General features: G+C 43.1%; 1 protein-coding gene across 1 annotated transcript in view; it reads right to left on the bottom strand.

Annotated features, from left to right (window-relative positions):
• Nucleotides 1-2,261: 2,261 nt before the first annotated feature.
• PDPN (podoplanin) overlaps nucleotides 2,262-24,853 on the bottom strand; it is a 29,427-nt gene continuing 6,835 nt past the window's right edge. The window contains 5 exon segments of the mRNA XM_057709258.1: nucleotides 2,262-3,985; nucleotides 4,798-4,909; nucleotides 5,442-5,480; nucleotides 11,743-11,872; nucleotides 14,067-14,203. Of these exon segments, the coding sequence (XP_057565241.1) occupies nucleotides 3,979-3,985; nucleotides 4,798-4,909; nucleotides 5,442-5,480; nucleotides 11,743-11,872; nucleotides 14,067-14,203 (425 nt within the window). The 3' untranslated portion in view covers nucleotides 2,262-3,978.

Below are 24,853 nucleotides of genomic sequence, written 5' to 3'. Positions count from 1 at the left end.
ATGACACGTATCCATGTGTGCTGTGCCCACAGGCCAAAATCTCACATTCTTCACACCAGTGGGACAGGCTGTATTCTTCTACTCCAAGATTTTACGTTTATTCTGCATTATTGCCCATAAACTGCAGTTACATACTGTGCATTTATTGAATTAAAAGCCCAGGATCTACTCTACATTCTAACCTGGCTTTAAGCTTCAGGAAGAGTAAAGAGAAATGCTGTCTTTCAGGGAACGCCAAGTTCTCGGATGCTCACAGGTGGCTAACTGTGTGTTCCAAATGTATGTGCTAATATCCAGCTGTATTTCAGAGAAATGCTTCTCCTACTTCCTACTGGACTCCTACTGGACTTTAAATGAGTGAAGTTTTCATGTCAGAATACATATTATGGCCCATCGAAGCATTTATCATGAGTGGCCCTGAATACTAAATCAATATGAATTAAAATAAAGGTGGAGAGAGGAAGGCATTAAGTTACTCATACTTTCTCTGTTCATTAAAGGCAGCAACATGAAGCAGAACTAAGTCCTGGTTTTTGATTGACTCTCCCAGGTTGAAAGAAAAAATACTAGGTGTTAAAACGAAGCTTTAATACAGCACAAACTGTTAACTTCAGCACTGTTTGGTCCCCAGGAGTCTCTGATGGAAGAGAGGGTGGAGTTTTTTTTTTCCTTAAAGTTCCAGTGCCCCATATACACAATGGAATATTACTCAGCCATAAAAAGGAATGAAACTGAGTTATTTGTAGTGAGGTGGATGGACCTAGAGTCTGTCATACAGAGCAAAGTAAGCCAGAAAGAGAAAAACGAATACCATATGCTAACTCATATATATGGAATCTAAAAAAATAGTACTGATGAACCCAGTGACAGGGCAAGAATAAAAATGCAGATGTAGAGAACAGACTTGAGGACATAGGGTGGGGGGTGAAGGGGACGCTGGGACAAAGTAAGAGTAGCATTGACATACACACACTTCCAAATGTAAAATAGATAGCTAGTGAGAAGCTGCTGCATAACACAGGGAGATCAACTCAATGATGGGTGATGACTTAGAGGGCTGGGATAGGGAGGGTGGATAGGAGTTGTGGGAGGGAGGGGATATGGGGATATATGTATAAATACAGCTGATTCACTTCGTTGTACAGCAGAAACTGGCACAACAGTGTAAAGCAATTATACTCCAATAAGGAGCTTAAAAAAGAAATTTTCCAGTACCCTTGGCAGCTCCGTTAGTTCCTAGTCATCTCCTGTGTGTGACGTGAAGGGAATACAAACTTACACTTGACATAGCCGAGGGCTAGGTGGATGTGGTTAGTTTTCTGCTAGAAGAGGGATGCTTTCAAGTCCTCTCACGGAAGTTTCCATGAAGAAGCTGTAGCCCAAACAATTTGACTCTTTACTGTTTACAGCTGCAAAGCATCAGAATCTCTCTCTTTTCCATTATGTGTCACTGATTAGAAACAGGCACCCAGCATTCCTGACATCTGGCATATCCAACAACTCTGATTTAACAAAAACTGAGTATTTATTATGAGGACGGCCTGATGCCAAAGGCTCTCTGGCTTTTAGCATCCGATCTTTATGAGTGGGGTAGGCTTGGCAGGGAGAGACACAGGGTGTGGCACTGGAATCCACATGGGGCAGTGTAGGTGGGGGTGGGAGCAGATGGACTGACAGAGGGACAGAAGGACAAAGGCAGAGGGCCTGGCCACTGTAGTCTCCAGACCCTGCGGAGTATTTGCAGCTGAGGGCCAAGGAGCAGCGAGATGTCCCAGGAACAGGAATTCTGGACATGCTTCCCAGGCCACAGGCTGTTGGAAAACCCTCACAGGGGTTATGACCTCCTTTTCTTGTGTGGTCAAGCCCTACCACCTGAGGACAGGTTCCCCGGTAGGACTGGCAGGGGCAAGGTGTACCTGCTCCTTCACCTGGTTCCTGTCTCCAGGGCAGAGAAATCAGGAGCCAGGCAAAACCTTGTTAACCCTTTGTGACCAGAAAGCAAAACTAATCCCAAGGTGCCACTTCTCCTCCCATTCCTCCACTTGAGCTTACCCTCCCCACTGTGGCAGAGCCCTGGGTGAAAGGTACAGTTACATTTCTTCCCCGTGGAAGTACTTCCTATGACCATTTATAATTCACTCCCAATCAAGTCAAGAGGCAGATGTTTACGACATGTGTAATCTTATCTGGAGATGTTCTTAGGGGTGACCAGACTTCATCCAGTTTCCCAATCAAAGGTCTGACTCATCATTGTACACAATCACCTGTTTTATTTCAAAACATGTCTACACTGCATTGAGCACCAACACAGATGTGACCAAGAAACCCACAGTCCTGTCCCAGCAGGTGATGGGTCCAGTGTATAACTTGGGGTTGACTATTATTTTTCACAGTGAGGAAAAAAAAGAGAGGATAGGAAAGGTGAAATGAACATTATTCCTAACACCTGTTCAGGAATCTGAATGATGAAATGGAAGGATATTTAAGAGATTCATAAAGCTCTTGCAAAGCCCCTTCTCCCCATCAGTTGATGTTCAAATATGGAAACTGGGCTGGTGGATCAGCTGGACCTGAGCGACACAAGGGCACACTGTTTAAAATTACATGCACATATCACTGTTCCTGGAGGAACAGGCCCTGTTTCTGACGGACAGTCTACTCTTTCCTGTTTTATGAACCCGTACAAGTTTAGAGGCTATCAGAACTGTACAATCACAGTTGTGACACAGCATCTGCTCAGTATAAAAATTTTTTGTGTAGGGGAAACAATTCAGCTGACCTACGGGGAGAAACATCCTGAGTTGGATGGTGCCAGTACAGAACTGTCAGTTGTGACCCCACAGAAATATGTGGGATCTCGTGAAGACCAGAAATATCTTTTAGTTTAAAATAAAGTCTCTAAATCTAGCTGCTTTTAAAAAAAAATCAGTATTCCCATGCCTTTCCTCTGAGACAGAAAGTAAATGCTAGGAAACAAAGTAAATGGCAGGTTCTGTTCCTCAGAGGTGCACACAGGGTTCGGGGACCACTGTGGTTCTTGGTTCCTGGAGCACTTGAGCCTCTGGCACCAGTGGGCCTCCAGCAGCCTCCTCGGCATCCAGGGCTGAGACCCTCATATTCCAGGACAAAGTAGCCAATCTGGAGGACTTGTGCCATGGGGAAGAGAGAAGGTCACCCCTTTAGCTCTGTCTGGGTCCCCATCATCTGAGGGAAGTGGAAGGGACAGGTGGAAGCAAATCTTTGATGCATCAAGTCCTCATTGGAGGCAGCAGAGCACACCGAGACCCTGCCTGGTGCCCTTGTTGTGAGAAACAAAACGCCTTCCCCAAAGTACAGATTGCTATTTACAATCTAAAATATAGATACCTTTGAAATGATTTACTCAGACCAGTGAAAGGCAGTTGCTCATTACATGTTATGCAAGTTTAGATATTCTACTTGATTGTTCACACCAAATCAGGCTTTAAAAACAGATCCTCTTAGACTGGAACGTGTACATTTCAACAGATCAGAAACTGCAACATGCTTATGTCCCCTACTGACAGAGCTTTACACCCAAGGACGCCACTGGTATAAATATTTCCAAATTCCTTTGCATTTTAACAGCAGAGGACGATCAGAACAAAGACATGGTTTCGGTTTCTAACATGGATTGAATTATATTGTCTATCTTGGTTACACATCAGATGACATAGCTTTGCTCCATTTTCTATGCATTTTGTCTTTTAAATCATCTTATACACAAAATTTATATTAAAAAAGTTTTCTTTTTCAAGAGACACATGCTAGAGGAGCAAGTCTTATGAATACTCTTTCTTTTGTTCACTCTTGGCAAGTGGAGGAATCACCGTGGATTGTGAGTGCAGCAGTGAAGCATTTCCATGGGTCATCTTCTTCACATGCTCAGGGATGGGGCAGGGAAGTCGGAAATTCTCTTTTTTTTAACATATTGGCAGGAGGGCACAATTCTTCAGCTCTTTAGGGCCTGTGAAAACAAAGAGAAAGGTGACCATCACTTCTTTTACTGGCACTGTGACTAGTAATTGCTGTGAGTCATGGTCCCTATTGTGCTTTCTCTTCCAGTTCTGAATCCTGGGGCTCTTCTCTCCCTGCTCATCCTTCCTCCAGGCCTGGTCCTCACACCCGGGGTCAGATTCCCAGGCATTTCCAGACGCACAGATCTGCAACTGTATTGCTAATTGTGTCCCTCCATCCCCCCAGGCTTATAGCATTTATCCTCTCCCCACCCAATCATATATCAACTCCCCCACAGAAATAAGAAAATGTTTTCCTCTGGCTATGGATTTGAATGTTCTGAATTCTAACGAAGTGTTAATGAAGAGAAAGAATTCCTTCCCCTGGGTGTGTGCAGGGCAGGAGTGGAGGCAGGGGCCCCATCACCAGCAGAATTCCTCATCCGAACAGGGCCCTGGCTCTACCACGGATGCTCTTCTGGAAACCACCTATTCTCTGATGACTGGGAGCAGGGTGATTGGGTATCAAGTTCAACCTTGGTTTGAGTTTGCTTTCAAGTTCACCTAAGTTGGCAAATTAAGACCAGAGGTGCAATTTGGTCAGATCGCAATGGAAGTCAACTAAAGAGCCATCTCTGACACTCTCTTGGAAACTTATAAGGCCCCAAGTAGACACCTGTTCTTCTAGGGAAACTTCAGATGTAGTGCTTACAGAGGTTGTTGGCTTCTGAACACGACCTTTATTTGGACGTTTCTATTAGTTCAAAGGTTGGAAATGGCTGCCTTCATTCACCTATCACATGGGCATAAGATATTTACTTACGAGTACCTTCCGGACATTTTTCGAACAAACACAATGATGATGCCGCCAATGAATCCGATGGCTAGTAAGACCCCAACTATGATTCCAACCAGGGTCATGGTTGACAAGCCACCTGAAAGAGATGGAAAAAAAAGCATAAGCTCCAGATAAACAATACACCAGCAATAAACAATGCCACTGGACCACTGTAGATAGCAAATTATATTCTATGTTGTTTCTCCTAAGTCAGCAGTGGGAATTGACTTAGAAAGGGAGAAACGTTGGGTTGTTCTAATCTCATCTTATGAATGGAAAGATTTCTGGATCTCAAGATCTATCAAGCATACCCCCTACTAGGTGGCTTCACTGTTAATTACCACGTAACATTTGTGTACACAGAGCTATTAAGTTAGCTGCTATTTTCATTCTTAGGAACCACGAATTGTAATATGACACCACTTTCCATAGCTGTCATTAAGTGAATAGACTCATCTGTGGTTTGCTTATTTTCAAATAGAGGTTTGGAACCTGTTCTCAGAAGGTTTGTCTTCTGCTCCCATTGACAACAATCCAGGAAAGAATTGTAATTCATCACCAAGATGAAGTTCAAAGAAACCTTTTTTAAAACTCCCACAAGAATATTCTGGTACCAAAATCTAACCCACCTTTCTCAACTGTTGTTGGTTTTCCTCCATCTGTTTTCCCTACAAAGAGAGAAATATAATGATATAGAATTATTAGTATTTAATAACTACAAGTTAACAATTGCCAGAAGATGAATTTACCCTAAGTGGAAGATAGCAAAACATAAACAAAGAGGATAATTTCTTAAGTAAATTGGATCAGGGGATTTTTAAGCAAGCTCTGACGTGATCCTGTCTTCAAAACCATTATTAAGACTCTGGGAGGGCTCACACCAATAAGCAATTCCCAAAACCCCTGCTGCCAGTGCCCCTGTCTCCTCAGTGAGCCACAGCTGCCCCCCCCCACCTCTGCAGGCAACCCTCCAACACCAGCAGTGAAGGCCACTTAGCAAAGATTTCCTCTGTGGTTGAAATAAGATGTGACAATAATGGTGGTGCTAGCAGTCATTATCACTCATATCAATGATACAATAACAACAACACAATCCATGAGAGGAATCACCAATAAGTGGGACTTCATTAAAATGATAAATGTCTGCTCTGTGAAAGATACTGTCAGCAAAATGAGAAAGTAATTCACATATTGGGAGAAAATATTTACAAAAGACACATATGATAAAGGACCATTACCCAAAATATACAAAGATCACTTAAAAGTCAACAGTAAGGAGCCTTTCCCACCATCAGTCCCTCCCATCAGGAAGCAAGCACGAGCCTCCTAGATAGCTTCCTCCACAAGTGGGCAGACAGCAGTATCAAACAGTATCAGTCATATTTCATCTTGTGGAACTGAAAACCATAGCCACAGAAAGACAGAGAAAATGAAAAAGCAGAGGACTTTGTGCCAGATGAAGGGACAGGATAAAACCTCAGAAAAACAACTAAATGAAGAGGAGATAGGCACCCTTACAGAAAAAGAATTCAGAATAATGATGGTGATGATGATCCAGGATTTTGAAAAAAGACTGGATGCAAAGATTGAAAAGTTTACCAAAGACCTAGAAGAATTAAAGAGCAAACAAACAGAGATATGCAACACAATAACTGAAATGAAAAATACACTACAAGGAACCAATAGCAGATTAAGGGAGGCAGAAGGGCGAATAAGTGACCTGGAAGACAGAATGGTGATAACCACTGATGCTGAAGAGAATAAAGAAAAAAGAATGAAAAGAACTGAAGACAGCCTAAGAGACCTCTTAGACAATGTTAAATGCACCAACATTCGCATTATAGGGGTCCCAGAAGGAGACAAGAGAGAGAAAGGACCTGAGAAAATACTGGAAGAGATTATAGTTGAAAACGTCCCTAACATGGGAAAGGAAATAGCCATCCAAGTCCAGGAAGTTCAGAGAGTCCCAGGCAGGATAAACCCAAGGAGAAACCCACCAAGACATATATTAGTCAAGTTGACAAAAATGAAAGACAGAGAAATGTTATTAAAAGCAACAAGGGAAAAACGACAAATAACATACAAGGGAACTCCCATAGGGTAACAGCTGATTTCTCAGCAGAAACTCTGCACGCCAGAAGGGAGTGGCATGATATACTTAAAGTGATGAAAGGGAAGAACCTACAGCCAAGAATACTCTACCCAGCAAGGATCTCATTCAGATTTGATGAAGAAATCAAAAGCTTTCCAGACAAGCAACAGCTAAGAGAATTCAGCACCACCAAACCAGCCCTACAACAAATGCTAAAGGAACTTCTCTAAGTGGGAAACATGAGAGATGAAGAAGACAAAAATAAAAACAAAACAATTAAGAAAATGGTAATAGGAACATACATGTCAATAATTACCTTGAATGTAAATGGACTAAATGCACCAACCAAAAGACACAGACTGGCTGAATGGATACAAAAACAAGACCCATATATATATGTTGCCTACAAGAGACCCACTTCAGACCTAGGGACACATACAGATGGAAAGTGAGGGGATGAAAAAAGATATTCCATGCAAATGGAAATCAAAAGAAAGCTGGAGTAGCAATACTCATATCAGATAAAATAGACTTTAAAATAAAAAATGTTACAAGAGACAAGAAAGGACATTACATAAAGATCAAGGGATCCATCCAAGAAGAGGAGATAACAGTTATAAATATATATGCACCCAATATAGGAGCACCTCCAATACATAAGGCAAATGCTAACAACTATGAAAGAGGAAATGCAAGGCAGAAATAGAGACACAGATATAGAGAACAAACATATGGACACCAAGTGGGGAAAGCGGGGAAGGTTGGGGGGGAATGAATTGGGAGATTGGGATTCCAAATTGTACACTCTAAATATATGCTGTTTATTGTCTGTTAACTGTATCTCAATAAAAGTTCTTAAAAAAAAAAAAAAAAAAAAAACATTATTAATGAATTTATGAATGCTTCTTCATGACTATGAGTCTGTAGTTCTTTTGTGGATGTTATTTTTTTTCTCACCCACTGTACAGAGCAGTGTCAAGGAAATGAACCCATAGAGATCTTAAATAAATGGTCAAAGATTTCAGAGGTTAGGGTAACAAAAGAATTCAAGCCTGTTGAATTCTTGGTCCAAAGTCAAGAACATGAGAAAACTCACCCACTGGGATGAGGTCTATATTGAAGAAACGTCACTTTGAGAGCAAAATGTTTTAGAAGTTGTGGTCAAGACTGTGATTTGTCCTGGGATATCAATTTCCTAGCAAAATCCAGATCTTACAGGGCACATGATTTTAATGAGAATATACCCTCTGTACTTACGGCGCTATTATTGTAGGATTTCTATCTGCAGCTAAACTTAATCCAATAGTTACAATGTGAATATTCTCATTTACCTACCATGTGGGTGTAAGTTGTTTAATTATGAACACCTTCCTGTAAGTAATAAAATTGTGACTTTCAGATAATTTTACCCAATCTCTATTAAAAAAATAAAGGTCTTTTGTTTTGTTTCTCCCATCAACTTCTTTGTACACTGAGTCCTTCTCCTCTGGGTGGTAGTTCTTTAAGAAGAAAAATCAAGAGGCCTTGATTTAATGAGACAATGGAGAGAAGTGATGCAATCAGGCCCTTCCCTAGACACTTAGTTCACAATTTGCAAAATACCACAGATATCCAGAAGCTTTCCTAATCAAAGGTGAAACCAGCCAACCATCATCTATAAGATGCTTACTTTTTCTAATGGTTGAGTTGGAAAGAAGTCATCCACTCTGTACCAAGACCAACTTCAAAAAAAAAAGACATCCAGGCTTCCCTGGTGGAACAGTGGTTAAGATTCCACCTGCCAATGCAGGGGACACGGGTTTGGTCCCTGCTCCAGGAAGATCCCACATGCCGAGGAGCAGCTAAGCCCATGCGCCACAACTACTGAGCCTGTGCTCTAGAGCCCGCGAGCCACAACTACTGAGCCTACACACTGCAACTACTGAAGCCCGAACGTCTAGAGCCCGTGCTCTGCAACAAGAGAAGCCACCGCAATGAGAAGCCCGGGCACCGCAATGAAGAGTAGCCCCCGCTTGCCACAACTAGAGGAAGCCCGTGCACAGCAATGAAGACCCAAAGCAGCCAAAAATAAATAAATAATAAATAAATAATAAAATAAATCTTTAAAAAAAAGACATCTTTTCAAGATGGCCCCAAGCTGCGGGTCCTTGTACCCGGCTCTCTCTGTGTGAGCGGAACACATGGCTCTAGAGAATTTGTGGGGAGCTCAAGCTGATTGCGGCAATTCACATAAAAAATCATTTGGGAGACTGCTGGGTTTGAAGCCTGCCCAGAACAAAGGTGTCATCAAATCAACTCCCTAAATGTTATACCCTTCTGCTGACAGGTCACATAGAGACAGGTCATGTCTTTTACTTATCATGTCCCAACATGGTGGCTGCACACTGGGCTCATAACACCACATTATTACCATCAATGACACCCTTTGTCAGAAAATATATTACGAGAATAAAGTCTGTGGAATATTCATTACTAAATTAGAGGTTATAGTCTTGTACTCCCTGTACTGACTGTGATCACGCGAATGTGTCACACACAAGAACTTCATCAAACGTGGGCGTTTCATGGGAAAGACATCTGCTGCCCTAATAAAAGCACCTCTTAAACAACCAAGTGTCTGTAATTACATTTTAACTCACATGTGAAAATTTCTGGGAACACTGATGCACGAAGCAGGAAGGTGCCATAAATCACAGTTTTTGTGAAATGGGAGGGCAGGAGGCAGGATGAGAGCGTAATCATGAGTATTTTCCAGGAGACTGAGAATTCTTATTTTTAAGGAATAGGAGAAGTATCCTGGTACGCTATAAAAACAAATACTCAACTTGGAATGCTCCATTCTGTGCCACTAATTAGCTGTCAGCGCTTGGTACAAATGACCAATGCTTCTCCAAAGTTTTGAAATGCTTTCCAATGACCAATTATCAATACATTGACAATTCTTTCCTTGCTTAGCCCTATTTGTTTCTCTCTGGTGTTTAACGTTAACCATGTCTTTAGCATCTTGGAGTAGCACTTAGGCTTTATTTTCAAAGCACGTTATCAAACCTTTTTTTATCTTTGTGGTAGAATACACATAACATAAACTTTACCATCTTCTCCATTTTTAACTGTACTGTTTGATGGTATTAAGCACATTCACACTGCTGTACAACCATCACCACCATCCACCTCCAGAACTCTTTTTTATCTTGCAAAACTGACACTCTGTGTCCATCCCCACCCCCTCCTCCCCCCAGCCCTGGCAACAACCATCCTACTTTCTGTCTCTATGACTTTAGCTACTCTATGTACCTCATCTAAGTGGAATCACAGTGTTTGCCTTTTTCGGTGACTGGCTTATTCCATTTAGCCCTCAAGGTTCATCCATGTTGTAGCATGTGTGAGAATTTTCTTTCTTTTAAAGGCTGAATAATATTCCATTGTATGTATGTGACACATTTTGTTTATTCAGTCATCTGTCCATGGATAATTGGGTTGCTTCCATGTTTTAGCTACTGTGTCTACTGCTGCTATGAACAGGGATGTACAAATATAAAGCATTTAAAAAATCTTCAGAAGTGCTATAGGGTTTTTAAAAGCAGATTGTCAGTTGGGTCTGGAAATGTATATTAAACAATGAGGAATAACTTTCTAGGTGTTCAGCTGTGCAGCTGGTTTCAGGAACCACAGCTTTCGGGGAGGGCCTTATGTTTGCTTTCATTTAAAGACGAAAACCCGCAACTAAATAAAATAGACTGTAGAAAATTGCTAGAGTTAGCAGGCACTCATTGCAGTTATTAGAGGATTAGTTCCTTTTCTCTTCCGCCCCCATCTACTACAAAATAAGGCGTACTTTAAAAATATTGCAAACAACTGAATTTCTCTTAAGAAAGCTCTGGAAATAAGAGGCTCTTTCCTTTGTTACGTTGTGATGGCAATGATCTTTCCTCATGCTCATTAGTGATGGTCTAAACCTCGTAATAATGATGAAGAGTCAAAGCTGTCCTCCAGAGTTTCACCCCAAGGTGTCCCATTCGCTTTGCTGCAGGTACCAACTGGGAATCACAAGTACAATCCCAAATCCTGATAAATTGGTTGAGAATAGATTCTTGCTTCATGCGTACAGACGTGAACTCAGTGTAAGATGGTATATGTGAGCGTAGAATCAACTAAGATTTACGTAGGTTGGCTAAGTTTTACGCTCTTGGGTGTCAACATAAAGTTTTTAGCATGGCATTATATCATCTTAGGGCCCGCAACATGACACCAGTACCTACCTAATTTGCCCTGTGGGGGCGTGATCACTAGTTGTCCTTCAAGGTAGAAAGCCATGTTCAGCAACCCAATAAACACCCATTCTGAACCTACCACATAAAGCTTGGTTCAAAATTAGTGCTTGCATTCCAATATGTGCCCTATTGGTTATTACATTTGTTCCTGGATTTTTTGGAATGTACTGATTATGTAAAAGAAGGTCAGGGACTTTCCTGGTGGTGCAGCAGTTAAGAATCCACCTGCCAATGAAGGGGACACGGGTTCGAACCCTGGTCCAGGAAGCTTCCCCATGCCATGGAGCAACTGAGCCCGTGCACCACAACTACTGAGCCCACATGCCACAACTATTGAAGCGCTTGCCTAGAGCCTGTGCTCCACAACAAGAGAGGCCATCGCAATGAGAAGCCTGTGCACCACAACGAAGAGTAGCCCTCGCTCACCTCAACTAGAGAAAGCCCGCGTACACAGCAATGAAGACCCAACACAACCAAAAATAAATAAATAAAATAAATAAATAAATAATAAATTAAAAAAAAAAAAAAAAGAAGATTAACCCCTATTGGGATGACTGGTTTTCTTACCCGGGGACTGACTAGTTGCCACATTCCGAGCTGTGGTGCTCTGGCTTTGTCCTCGGGTGTGGATCGTGCTTTCTGCAGTTGGCAGGTCCTCTTCGTGACCATTTGTTACACTCTTTGGTCTCGTTGGCATCTATTGGAGATGTAAATGAGGCAAAACAGAAGTAAAGCCTAATGCTTTAAAATGTATGCTCTGCCTTGCAGCAGAAATGGATTTAAGGTGGCATAAATATATCAACTATACAATGACGTAAATTTAAAGTGGAAACAAGAAAACAAACATAAAGAAACAAGAAAAGGCGGGACAGCAGGGACTTCCCTGGTGGCGCAGTGGTTAAGACTCCACGCTCCCAATGCAGGGGGCCTGGATTTGATTCCTGGTCAGGGAACTAGATTCCACATGCATGCCGCAACTAAGAGTTTGTATTCCACAACTAAGGGGCCCACATGTCGCAACCAAGGAGCCTGCCTCCCGCAACTAAGACCCAGCACAACGAAATAAATAAATATATTTTTTATAAAAAGAGAGTGGGGACAGGAATAAAATCATGCCTACTCCAGAAATAAAGGCCAGATGTTTAACATGCTTACTTCCGATGGTCTAAACTCTTCAGAAAATACTGGGTCACTAGGCTTTAATTCTCTCTCTCCCTTGAACTTGAATGGAACTTTTCCCCTGTAACATTTATTTGGCACTTAATCATACTGTATTATTTTTAATGCCCTTCCTCCCCCAATTAGAGTAATAGTTAGCCTTTACTAAGAACTTACTATTTGCTAGGCCTTCTAAATCCTTTCTCATTTGCACCATGAAAACCCCTAAGAAGTAAATTCTATTATTAGTCCTATAGTATGAACAAGGCTTAGAGCGATCAGATAATATGTCCAGGCTCACACAGCCAACAAGCAACAGAACAAGACTTGGAAATGGTTCTGTTGAGTCCCAAGTTCATGCCAATGCAGCATTCAACAAATACACTAGTGAGCACAGGCAACAAAAACAAACATAGATCAAACTTACAAACTTTGTGCATCAAAGGACACAATCAACAGTGAAAAGGCAACTATAGAATGGGAGAAAATATGTGCAAATCATATATTTGATAAAAGCATAGAGAACTCCTACAACTCAAGAACAAAAAAATCAAATCACTTGATTTAAAAAATGGGCAAAAGGACTTGACTTCCATTCCTATTTTTTCTTGGCCACGTCACATACCATGTAGGGTGGATCTTAGTTCCTCGACCAGGGATCGAACCTGTGTCCCCCACAGTGGAAGCATGGAGTCCTAATCACTGGACTGCCAGGGAGTTCTCTGGGCAAAAAGACTCGCATAGACAAATCTCCAGATATGATACACAATGGTCAATAAAAGATGCTCAGCATCACTAATCATCAGAGAAAAGCAAATCAAAACCACAGCAAGATTATCACCTCACATCTGTTAGGATGGCTACTATCAAAAGAACAGAGAATTATATGTTGGCAAGGATGTGGAGAAACTGGAACCATTGTGCACTGTTGGTGGGGTTGTAGCATGGCTGCAATCTTTATGGGAAATAGAATGGAGGTCCTTAGAAAAATTAAAAATAGAACTACCATATGATCCAGCAATCGCACTTCTGGGTATATACCCAGGAGAATTAAAAGTAGAGTCTGGAAGAGATACTTGTTCATCCATGTTCTTAGCAGCACTATTCACAATAGCCAAGAGTTGGAAGCCATCCAAATGGATGAAGAAAATGCAGTATATACATACATAAACTGGAATATTATTCAACCTCAAAAGGAAAAAAAAATTCTTACACATGCTACAACATGGATGAACACTGGGAGCATTTATGCTCAAGCATATTGAAATAAGCCAGTCACAAAATATCCTTGCATGGGGTCACATACATATAATAACTGTCCTTGCATGCGGCCACACACGTATAATCACTGTTCTTGCGTGGGGTCACACGTATAATAATTGTCCTCGCATGGGGTCACACACGTATAATAACTACCCTTACATGGGGTCACACACATATAATAACTGTCCTTGCATGGGGTCACACATGTATAATAACTGTCCTTACATGGGGTCACACACATATAACTGCCCTTGCATGCTGTCACACACGTATAATAACTGTTCTTGCATGGGGTCACACGCGTATAATAACTGCCCTTGCGTGGGGTCACACACGTATAATAACTACCCTTACGTGGGGTCACACACGTATAATAACTGTCCTTGCATGTGGTCACACATGTATAATAACTACCCTTGCATGTGGTCACATGCCTATGGAGCAAATTCCTCTCTTCCTGGGACACTCACCGGAGCTGTCAAGCCAGCAGACTCACGGTGCTCTTCACTGGCCCCTGGGGTCACCGTGGTGTAATCTTCAATATGCAAGGTCGCCTTACCATCTTCCACACCTGTAGTCACGTCATCTTCTGGCCGGACTGTGCTGGCTGAAAAGGGAAGACTGAGTCAGACCTTAATGTGGCAGTCATGTGGGCAGACCTAACTGGTCAGCTTCAATCAGATTATTTTCTTTGCGTTTCTTTTGGGTGTTTTTTCTTTTTAGGGGGGTTGTCATTCTGGCTTAACACAAACCATGCCACATACATACAACAGGCTGGTTGTCTCCACTGTAAGAGAAAGGAAGGTGGGACTACACAAAGGTGAAGTAGGCAGCCCCTCCCTGGTGTGCCACTGAAGCATGCTGGACGGGGGGTGTACACTTTGTGTTTTCAATACTGAACCTGATTCTTCCTGGTGCCACTGCATACAATGAATTAATGCCCTCGGGTTAATAGAATATCATTTAGCAGGCTCTATCCCATATCTACTGAATCAGAATGTCCAAAATCAGGGTCTCCTTTTTAAAATCAAGCTCGTTCTCCATTTAATTTTGAGATTGCTGTCTGCTTGAATGATTAGAAACACTGGCTCTGACCACAGACCTCATAGATGGCATAGAGTTCAACCTCTTCTTTTATGATTGGGGTTATCACCTACAGGAGAGGGTCAGTAATATACTTAAGGGTGCTAAGATAACCAACTGAACTTTTAGTGCATCCAGAGCTATACTAAAGACAGACCTCACAGCCGCTGGCCCTGGCTTTTCTGCATTAACCCTGGATGAATGACCCTGTTGTGGCAAAGAGAGGGGTTTCCAGAGGAGCAGGGGATGGGTGGAGTGGGATTGCAGATTGAATTCCAGGACACGGGAGAGAACAAGAAGTGGCCTCTTCTTCACCCTCTACCGCAGTGATCGGAGCTAATCCTGACCGAATAGGAGCACCATCTCAACTCATCAAATAACGCTTTTCACAAGCTAAAACTACAAATCTGACTCATTGGTCACAGGTTCCCCCCCACCCCCAGACTCAGAGTGGCTCTGGAAGCAATTCCATGACTAAATGCAGTTGCAAAATAAGCAAGCCCACACAGCCCAGGAGCAAGAGGGAGGGGGTGATTGGAGACTTACATGCTCAATTAAAGAGCAGACGTTCGTATCTAGGCAGTGCATAAGTGAGCCATTCGGCCCTTGCCTTAAGAGTCCTCATTTCTCCCACGCTTAGACAGCTCAGCCAAAGGCACAGCTAATAAATATTTGATCACTGCTTCTTTGCAGATGCACAGAGGAAGGAAACCTCTAGAGTAAATTCGCTTGTTCTCTGAGCCTTCTCCTGGACACTTGCTGGAGTGGGGTGGGGGTGGGGGTAGTGATGGGCTCCTGCTAAAGATTTATGACTACGATCTCGGCAAATGTTGAATGTATTTACCAAGCTCAAGGGGAATATCCCTTTGCCAGGCAAGCAGTCTTTATTAAAAAACTAAGCATCCTATTTTCTCTTCTTCCACTCCTGGTTTGAACTCAGTTAACAAACCCTCCATTTAAAAAATGTTTTCTGGAGTATTCAGCAACATCACTTACTATATGGCATCTTCCAACTTTAAAAAGCAAAACGAAACCAGCCTTGCTTTAAAAAAATTAAGCACTGAATGAAGTGAGTTTGAGTTCTTTCATAGAAAGTTCAGTTCATTGAAAGTGTAACTTGATAAAAGTTCCTTCTTGTTCTTTTCTACTCTTGGCTCACAGAGCCAAGGACTAAAATCGCTTTGAATAGACAAAGGGCATTTTATGAATGACACTCGTGATTAAGAGGCATGTCTTTTGTCTCACTGCCCTGGCATTCTCTTTGCTCCATGGGAAAGCTGATCTTTAACAAGAGATGCTCAATTGTCCCTCTCATTATTTCTGCCGAAGGCTTTTCTGGGTGAAGAGTTCCTCTGAGCCCAGCTGCTGCGTTTCCAGCCAGCATTTGACATCCTTTTCTCTTGAATGGTGATATTCAAATCATGTATTGATGCCTTCGCTTCCCAATCCTTTTTTTCTTCCTAAGACACGTGTGCGCACAGGCAACACACACAACTGTTTATGTAAGTGCAGTGATGAACCTATAATAACAGAGTCTGTTCTGGAGCGGTGTCCCCTTATGCTCACATGAACACCTTTTTCCTGCCACACCCAGCCTCCCCCAGCCTGTGGGTCAGAACAAATGGAAGTTTCCAAATACGGCTGTACACCATCCATTTGCTTTGGAAGTTGTGTGTGTGTGTTATTCTTTAAAAGGTACTACCTCTAAGAAGATGATTTGTGATAAATTGATTTGACCTTAAGGTTTCTAAGTTTGAGAACAAATGAGCACTAAAGAGATGCTTATTGGGAGGAAAGTGCTAATTATGAATCATTTTTATCTTGGCATTAAAGTCTAATAGCTCCAAAGAAATTATTCGAGTTTCCATACCCTTATGGGATGGCTTTTCTTTTAAAATATTTTAGAATTTGGATGAAACATTAAATCACGCTGTTACTGTAAATGTCTTGCAACAGTCCCAAATTCTTGATTAAAAGACTCTGAGTAAGCATTTTCAATCTTTTGGTTTTATTCACACTTCTCTGATCTGTGCTAGTGAGTTTGTCCATCTGTTTGCTGGCCGACAGGAGCGTCTTCTCTGGTGACCATTTTTCTCTTACAGCATTCATCTTTGTTATAAATTTTAAGTGTTCTTTATGCCTTAAAAATATATTCTTTGGACTAGATGCCTCAATCTTTTTTTTTTTTTTTTAAGTTAACTGGCATTTGCATGTCTCTTTTGTAAATGACAAGGTCCATCACTAGTCAAACTTACTAAGCTTGTTTTGTTCCTCTGATGTAACACTTACAAGACCTTCCTCAAGATTATGTAAATATTCATCTATATTTTCCTTAAGGTTCTTTCCATTTGTCTTGTGTTTATCTTGAAGTATGATATAAAATGGGAATATAAATTTGATTTTCCCCCAAGGATTAAACTGTCATTTCAATAAATCCTCTTTTCCTCTCTGCTTCAAAACTAGCTCTCATTGAGACAAATGGTTTATTTCAAATACTGTGTCATGGTATGGGGAGAAACCTTTAGCACAAGGACCAGCTTAAATGACCTGGGTACTGCCATCTGCCCCCTACATTCCACCCTCTTCTACAGACTCTTCCCAGAACTGATTCCTGAATCTGTGTTCCCTTGCCATCAGTTCCCTCTTCCTCCTCACATCAGCTGACTGCTGCTGAATTAATGCTGTGCCAAGGATGTAGTTAGAATAGAACAGGGTGCAGAGAGCGAGGAAGGAGAGCAGGCCACTCGAACAGAAGGGCACTGATGTCTTTCTGAGCTGTAGTTTCTGCCAAAGGCAGGAGGAACAGTATTACGACAGCACCCCTTCTCCCACTTGTTCAGCAGTGTAGGGTTTACATGGTGTCTTCAGGTTGACTTTATATCACAAGATGGGTTGAGCTGGCACTTTTGTCCCCCTTTATTCGATGACAAAAAGGAGGTCGGAAAAGACCCTCCTTGACCAAAACTTAGGGAGGCTCTTCTGAGCCCTCTTCCCAATGAGGCCATGGCCTTGTGCTTCCATGTCCATTACTGCAGAGTCCAGTTTCAGCAAGAACACTGATAAGTCAGATTACAGACAGTCCCTCGACCCCTCCATATCTGATCGGGTTCCCCATCCCTCACCTTTGATGTCTAAGTCCCTGGCCTGCCTTTAGCAAGAATCCTGTTAGGCCAGTTTAGCAAGAATCCCCCTACCCTCAAGGTCTCTTCTTCATGATTTTCCACCCACTGACCCCTCATTCTGCTCCTTGGCTATGAATCCCCAGCTGTCCTCGCTGTACTTGGAGTTGAGACCCATCTCTCTCTCCTATGGCAATAGTATTGAATAAAGTCTTCCAACTGTTTGAACAAGTGCCAGAATAACTTTCTTTAACAGATCAGAAGTTAAATGATTTGCCAAGTTGGCCTGGTCAGTAAGCAGATGCAAAGCCAAGTGTTTTGACTGCTCAGTGGCCCCCCAAACCCTTCTGTGCCTCTATGGCAGCTGTGGGACGGAAAATGCCATCCTTCCTCTTCACCCCATCCTCACCCTCCCCTCAATTATAATCCTGGCTGTTGGGAGCAGTTGCTTCCTCGGGCATCTCACCTCCTCTTTTGAAATCTCATCTGTTAGAAGCCCCCAGTTGAATTATTTAGTGACCACAATCTCTATTTCTCAAATGAGTCCCCTTCTAGGACTCAGCTTCCAGAGGTAGCAGGCTAGAAGGCAGGTGTGATCTGCCTTACAAAGGCTGTACCTCTCAGAGCAGAGGTTCTCTTGGCTCTACAAATAAAGGCAGCAGCAACAGTAGAGACTGGAGCCTTCAAGAGGCTCACCTCTCTGTCCCTGAATATTTACTGCACACCTTCTGTGTGCTGGGCCCCATTCTGGGCACTGGAGACAGAGCAGTGAACCAGGCGAGGTCTCTACTCTCGTGGATTTGAGTACTTAGAACAAGCAGACAAACGAGGGAAATCTCAAGACAGTGCTCCTGCACCCCTCTTCTGATCTCTGCTCACAGGGCACTTTCTCAGGAGGCCTTCCTGACCACGCATTGAAACCAGTGCCCACCCCCCCCACTAACATTAGTGAATGTTCATGTATTCACTAGTCGACTGTCCCCCTAGAACATAAGCTCAGTAAAGGCTGTTTCATCTCAATGACCCCACTGCCTATGATACTGGCACAGAGAAGGCACTCAGTATGTATTTGCTGAATGACTGAGTGACCTTCAGGTAGGTGAAGAGCTGGTCTAACTAACCCTGAAGGCCAGAATGAGCTTGGGGCACCACATTGGAGAAACAGGGTGACCAGTGTGGCTGGATGGTAAGAAATGAGACCAGGAAAGTGTGGAGAGCCGATCTGGTGGAACTCTGTAAGGAAGGGGTCTTGATTTCACCTGGAGTAGAAAGGAAGCCAGGAGATGCTCTGAGTGGGGGCAGGACATAACCCTGGTCCCAGGAGCCAATCTGAGTGCCATGGAATAGACATGGGTGTCAGAGATGGTGCCAGGGTCAGACTGAAGCTGAGAGGTCACTTAGACTGTTGTCCAGGCAGAACTGGGTGATGCTTGCAGCAGGAAGGGAAAGAACTGGATGGGTAATGGCTGGAAAGCATCTGAAGTCATTACCCCAACAATCAGAGATAAATATGAAACCTCAGAGGCAAGACTTCATTTTACCATCTGCTGCAGCTCTGTGGATAACAGTTATTTTATTTTATTTTTTAAGTTTTTATTGAATTTGTTATAATATTGTGTCTGTTTGAGGGTTTTTTTTTTTTTGGTTTTTTGGCTGCGAGGCATGTGGGATCTTAGCTCCCCAACCAGGGATTGAACCCGCACCCCCTGCACTGGAAGGCGAAGTCTTAACCACTGGACAGCCAGGGAAGTTTCAATAACAACATGTGGAGTATGAATGGATAAACTGAGTAAGGCACAATGTTCCCACATGATGCTGAGTCCTTTACTGGATTTCACCTTCTCTTATCAGGACAGCCACAGACGTCTACTACGTAAGTTTAGGTAAAGAGCCTCTGACCCATTTCCATCTCCACATGAGGGAGAAGTTCCCTGTGGTCTTCTTTCTGCTGACCTGAAGCTTCAGAATCGAACAGCCGGAGATGAAAGTGGGACAGTTGATTTTAAAAGAAGTCAAGCTGAGTTACCCCCAGGGTTTCAAAGAAAACTGGTGGTGTTAGCCCATAGATTAAGGAATCTTTCATGTTGTCTGGATTTCCTAGCATCTTGAGCTGCTCCTGCATCTAAATGTACAAATAACCCTTTGAAGGTGGATGACTGCACGGCCTTGGAATGATTTTTGTGGCCATCGAGAAGTAGAATGCTCTTTTTCTTTTCTTGCAACATCTTAGGAAGTTCTGGATTTTCCCTGCAGGAGGAACTGTAAGACAACTAACAGACAAACAATCCCAATTAAATTTGGGGGAATGTACTGCTTTCAAGGGAGGTCAAAACCTCTATTTACAAAACAAAACCAAAAATGCCTGCTTCTGTTTCTTTGCCCAGACACTGGGTCTTACACATTATTTTTCTATCATGTCTCAAAACTGCTCAGAAGCCTGAAAATAAACACACCCCAAACTGCAGAGGGGTGCCAACCTGCAACATTTTCCAACATTCTGCAGACCACCCACTGTGATCACTGAGATACTCAGACCTTTGTACAGTCTCTCACCTCTATTCAAAACATCCCCAAATTTAACTGTTTGATGGCGCCCCCTTAGTTACCATGAAGTGGGTTTCTGCAACTGGAAGAAAGGTGTTCGGACTTTGCTTTTATCTACCGCATCTTTTTTGAGTGACCCCTCTGGTCCCATAGGCTGGCCCACACCCTGACCTTGTACAGAAGCCGTTCTTTGGAATATTGAAAGCGTTTGCTGACCCAGAGCTGTGTGTCTGACCCTCAGCTCCTGGCAGACCCTGGGTTGTGGTCAGTACAATCACTGATGTGGCCAATGGGCTTCCCACCCACCTCCACCCCTTCCGAGGATCCTGGTAAATTGCTTCCTGGATCAAAGTTTGGCTGTGGAAGATCTAGGCAACTCCTAGAAGGCTTAGCCCCACCTCTTAGTATCCTACAGGGATGCACGTGCTCTTAATTTTCCTCCGGGTAGTATAGTACTGACTACAGCCCGCAGAGTCCCATATTCCCCATGCCTGACACCATGGTTAAGGATTTAGTAGACGTTTGTTGAGTGACTGACTGAATGAGTACACTTCCAGCCAAGTAGCAGATTTCCTTTGAGTTATCCCTTAGATTATAATATTTCTGCCACTGTCCACTGCGCTTCACCCAAGAGTTGTTCAATGCCTTCTCCTGATGAAAGAGAGAGCAGGGCTGAAAACAGAACACTTCTCCTATGAGGATGAAGTTTGCTGCTCTGCCATTGGATTTTTGACGAGCAGCAGCCTGTCCACACACTGTGTCTGGTCCTGTCAGTCCCTGCAGGCTGAGGCTGAGGTTGCCTGCTGTCGGCATCAGGGACATGTGCCTCTCCCATAAAAATCGAGTGAAATGTGTCAAGGCTGCAGAGATCAGACAAGGGTCGCTAGTTCCTCTAGAGAAATCAGAAGAAATGCTACACATGAAGATTTGGAGCAGCGAACATCCCCTGGCTTCATTCAGAGAAGGGGAGGTTATGCTCAATGTCCCAAGGATGCCTTCCAGTTTTCTTTGGGCTCTGGGTGGGGTGGCCCCTCTGGGTCACCTCCCAAAGCTGAAGGCAGTGTTCTGAAAGTCTCTGCTGTCGAACACGGCAATAAAGAAAGGAGAGGGGCCAGTGATGGCTGGGGACCCCTGTTTCATTTCAGAAGCAAGGACTCACACCACTCACTGGCAGGTGGAAGGTGCAGGACACACAGTCCATAAGACAGGTCTCCCAACCACATCCGTTTTCTCCCCTTCGATGGGGGAAAAGGAATTGAGACCGACTGTGTACCCTTTATGAATCTCGGCAATTAATCTCCATGACCATCCACGAGGTAGGTATTTTAATAATGGCGACGAGAGGAGAACGTGCAAAACGTTTGTGCCAAGCACCCTCTTTTGATCTTCACAAAAGCCTTGCAAACTAACATCGTCCTCATTTTGTAATTGCGGATGGTGGGGCTGTGGGTAATCTATCCATGTAGCCAGGAAGGGGTGATGCAGGGGTTACACGTCAGGATCTGTCAGACTCCAAAGACATCCCCAGCTCTAACCACTGTGTGACACAGCCTTCATGTGTACTGGTCACTTTTCCACAGCTCTCACTCATTTTCCTCCCCCACTCAATTCCATCACTGTCCACCCAAACCCTACCTACTCTTCATGGCCCAGGTAAACACCTCTTTCTTAACCCACCCCCCCGCCCCGCAAGGTGGCAGGAGAAAGTAACCTCTGAACTAGTGTAGGGCTTGATAACTCTGCATTCATGACTTTCTCCTTACTAGCATTTACCAAACTTCTTTTTATAAAATAAATTTATTTATTTACTTGTTGGCTGTGCTGGGTCTCTGTTGCTGTGTGTGGGCTTTCTCTAGTTGTGGTGAGTGGGGCTACTCTTCGTTGTGGTGCACAAGCTTCTCAATGCAATGGCTTCTCTTGTTGCCAAGCACTGGCTCTAGGCATTCGGGCTTCAGTAGTTGTGGCATGTGGGCTCAGTAGTTTTGGTGCACGTGCTTAGTTGCTCTGCGGCACGTGGGATCTCCCCAGACCAGGGATCAAACCCGTGTCCCCTGCATTGGCAGGTGGATTCTTAACCACTGCACCACCAGAGAAGTCCCTATCAAACTTCTTGAGGTCAGTGTTCGTTTCTGCTGTAAGTCTGCGGCCCAGCCTCTAGCATAGTCTCTGATATCTGAATGAATGAATGAATGAATGAATGAGTGAATGAATGTTTACACTTTTCAGAACTCAGGAAAAGGAATCAACTTACCTGCTCACTTCAACCACAAAAAGTCCTCAGGACCCCTCAAATGTTAACATTAGAGGCTGTTAGTTACAACCTCAACCAAGATTGCTCAACCTGGGGAGAGGTTACTCTCTTGACCAAGAGCAGAATGTACTCAGCCAAAGAGGAAATGAGTTCATAGTTTTGCAGACTGGAATCAACACCTCTGTAATAACTTTTCTGGAACCTGGCCGGGGTCAGAGTCCCGCATAAAAAGGCCACCTCCTAGGGTAGACTGCTTAGTACCTGAATACCCAGACGACTACAGCAGGCTTTAGAAGTGCTGGCCTGGAACACAGCATCTCCACGGGGTGATGGGGTGTTTGGGAAACACTCACCATCTGCTCGGAAACTGATCTTCTGATTCATGCAGTGCCGTCAGCTGAGCAGGCCCTGATTTTGCAAGAGTGAAAAGAAAAGCCCCTTTGGCTCTGACCTCACCATCCACCCATGCAGCTCTCAGACAGCCCAGCTGTGAGCCCAGGAGGCTGATGCCCTACAGGAATGTATAGTATGTGGCTGTGTTTCCACTAGCTGCCCTTGGCCTTGATTCTAAGCCTGGTTTGGAAGTTTGAAGTGTGCTTCAGTAAATTTTTTAAAAATAATGTTCTTAGGGCTTCCCTGGTGGCGCAGTGGTTAAGAATCTGCCTGCCAGTGCTGGGAATATGGGTTTGAGCCCTGGTCTGGGAAGATCCCACATGCCACAGAGCTACTAAGCCTGTGCACCACAACTACTGAGCCTGTGTTCTAGAGCCCGTGAGCCACAACTATTGAGCCTGTGTGCCACAACTACTGAAGCCCGTGCGCCTAGAGCCCATGATCCACAAAAAAGGTGATCGCAATAAGAAGCCTTTGCACTGCAATGAAGAGTAACCCCCCCCACCACAACTAGAGAAAACCTATGCAGCAATGAAGACCCAATGCAGCCAATCAATCAATCAATCAATAATGTTCTTAGCTAGGGGGATCTCTTCCTACCCTCCCTGCCATCTTTCTCCCCTTGTTCCAATGAATGGGGAATTCAGGCAGCAAACTTTGTGTCTGGGGCTTATTTCTGTGCCGTTTTAGTTGTTTCTCCCCAGGTACCCATCAGATACATCAGATGTCTTACTGTTACCTTACTATTACCTCAAATACACTGTGTCTGGAAGAGAGTGCATAACTTCCTGTTCCTCCTCATCAAATTGGTTCCTAATCTCTCATCCCTCCAATCTGATTTCTATCACCTCCCTTCTTGTCATTCCCGGCAAGGCTAGGATGACAGCCTTGTATTTCTTCCCTCTTCCTCCTGCCAAATGTTTACTACGTACCAACCATGTCCTTTTAAGTGCCAAATAAGACAGGTCCTGCTCTCTTTATGGAGCAAGACACGTACACAAATAATTAAAATACAATGATAAGAATAGCCAAAGTGATGTTGAAAAAGAACAAAGAGGAGGACTCACACTTCCCAATTTCAGAACTTACTACAAAGCTACAGTATTCAAGACCATGTGGTACTGGCATAAGGATAGATGTATAGATCAATGGAATAGAATTGAGTCCGGAAATAAACCATTTATGGGCAATTGATTTTGACAATGATACCAAGATAATTCAGTGGAAAGAATCCTCTTTTCAACAAAATGGTTCTGGGACAACTGGATATCTTCATACAAAAGAATGGCGTTAGACCTCTATTTCATACCATGATTAATTCATTAAAAATTAATTTCAAATGAATCAAAGACCTCAATGTAAGAGCTAAAGCTATACAACTGTTGGAAGAAAACATAAGAGTAAATCTTTGTGACCTTGGATTAGGCAATGGCTTCCTAGACAAGACACCAATAGTATAGGCAACAAAAGAAAAAATAGATAAATTGAACTTCATCCAAGTTTTTAAAAATTTGTGCTTCAGTGGATGCTATCAAGAGATTGAAAAGCCAACTCACAGAATGGGAGGAATAATTGCAATTCATATGTCTGATAAAGGTCTAGTATCCAGAATACATATAGAATTCAACAATAAAAAATGACAACCCAATTTTAAAATGAGAAAAATAGATGCATAGATATTTCTCCAAAGAAGATATATAAATGACCTTTAAGCAGATGAAAAGATGTGAAATGTCACTGGTCATTAGGAGAATGCAAATCAAAATTATAATGAGATTCCACTTCATACCCATCAGGATGGCTATTATTTAAAAAAAACCACTCAACCGAATGGAAAATAACAAGTGTTGGCAAGGATGTGGAGAAA

The sequence above is a fragment of the Hippopotamus amphibius genome, chromosome 1 (assembly GCF_030028045.1).
Source record: "Hippopotamus amphibius kiboko isolate mHipAmp2 chromosome 1, mHipAmp2.hap2, whole genome shotgun sequence".
NCBI lineage: Eukaryota > Metazoa > Chordata > Mammalia > Artiodactyla > Hippopotamidae > Hippopotamus > Hippopotamus amphibius.
The sequence above is the reverse complement of the archived record's forward strand: the minus strand, read 5'-3'. Positions and strand labels throughout refer to the sequence as shown.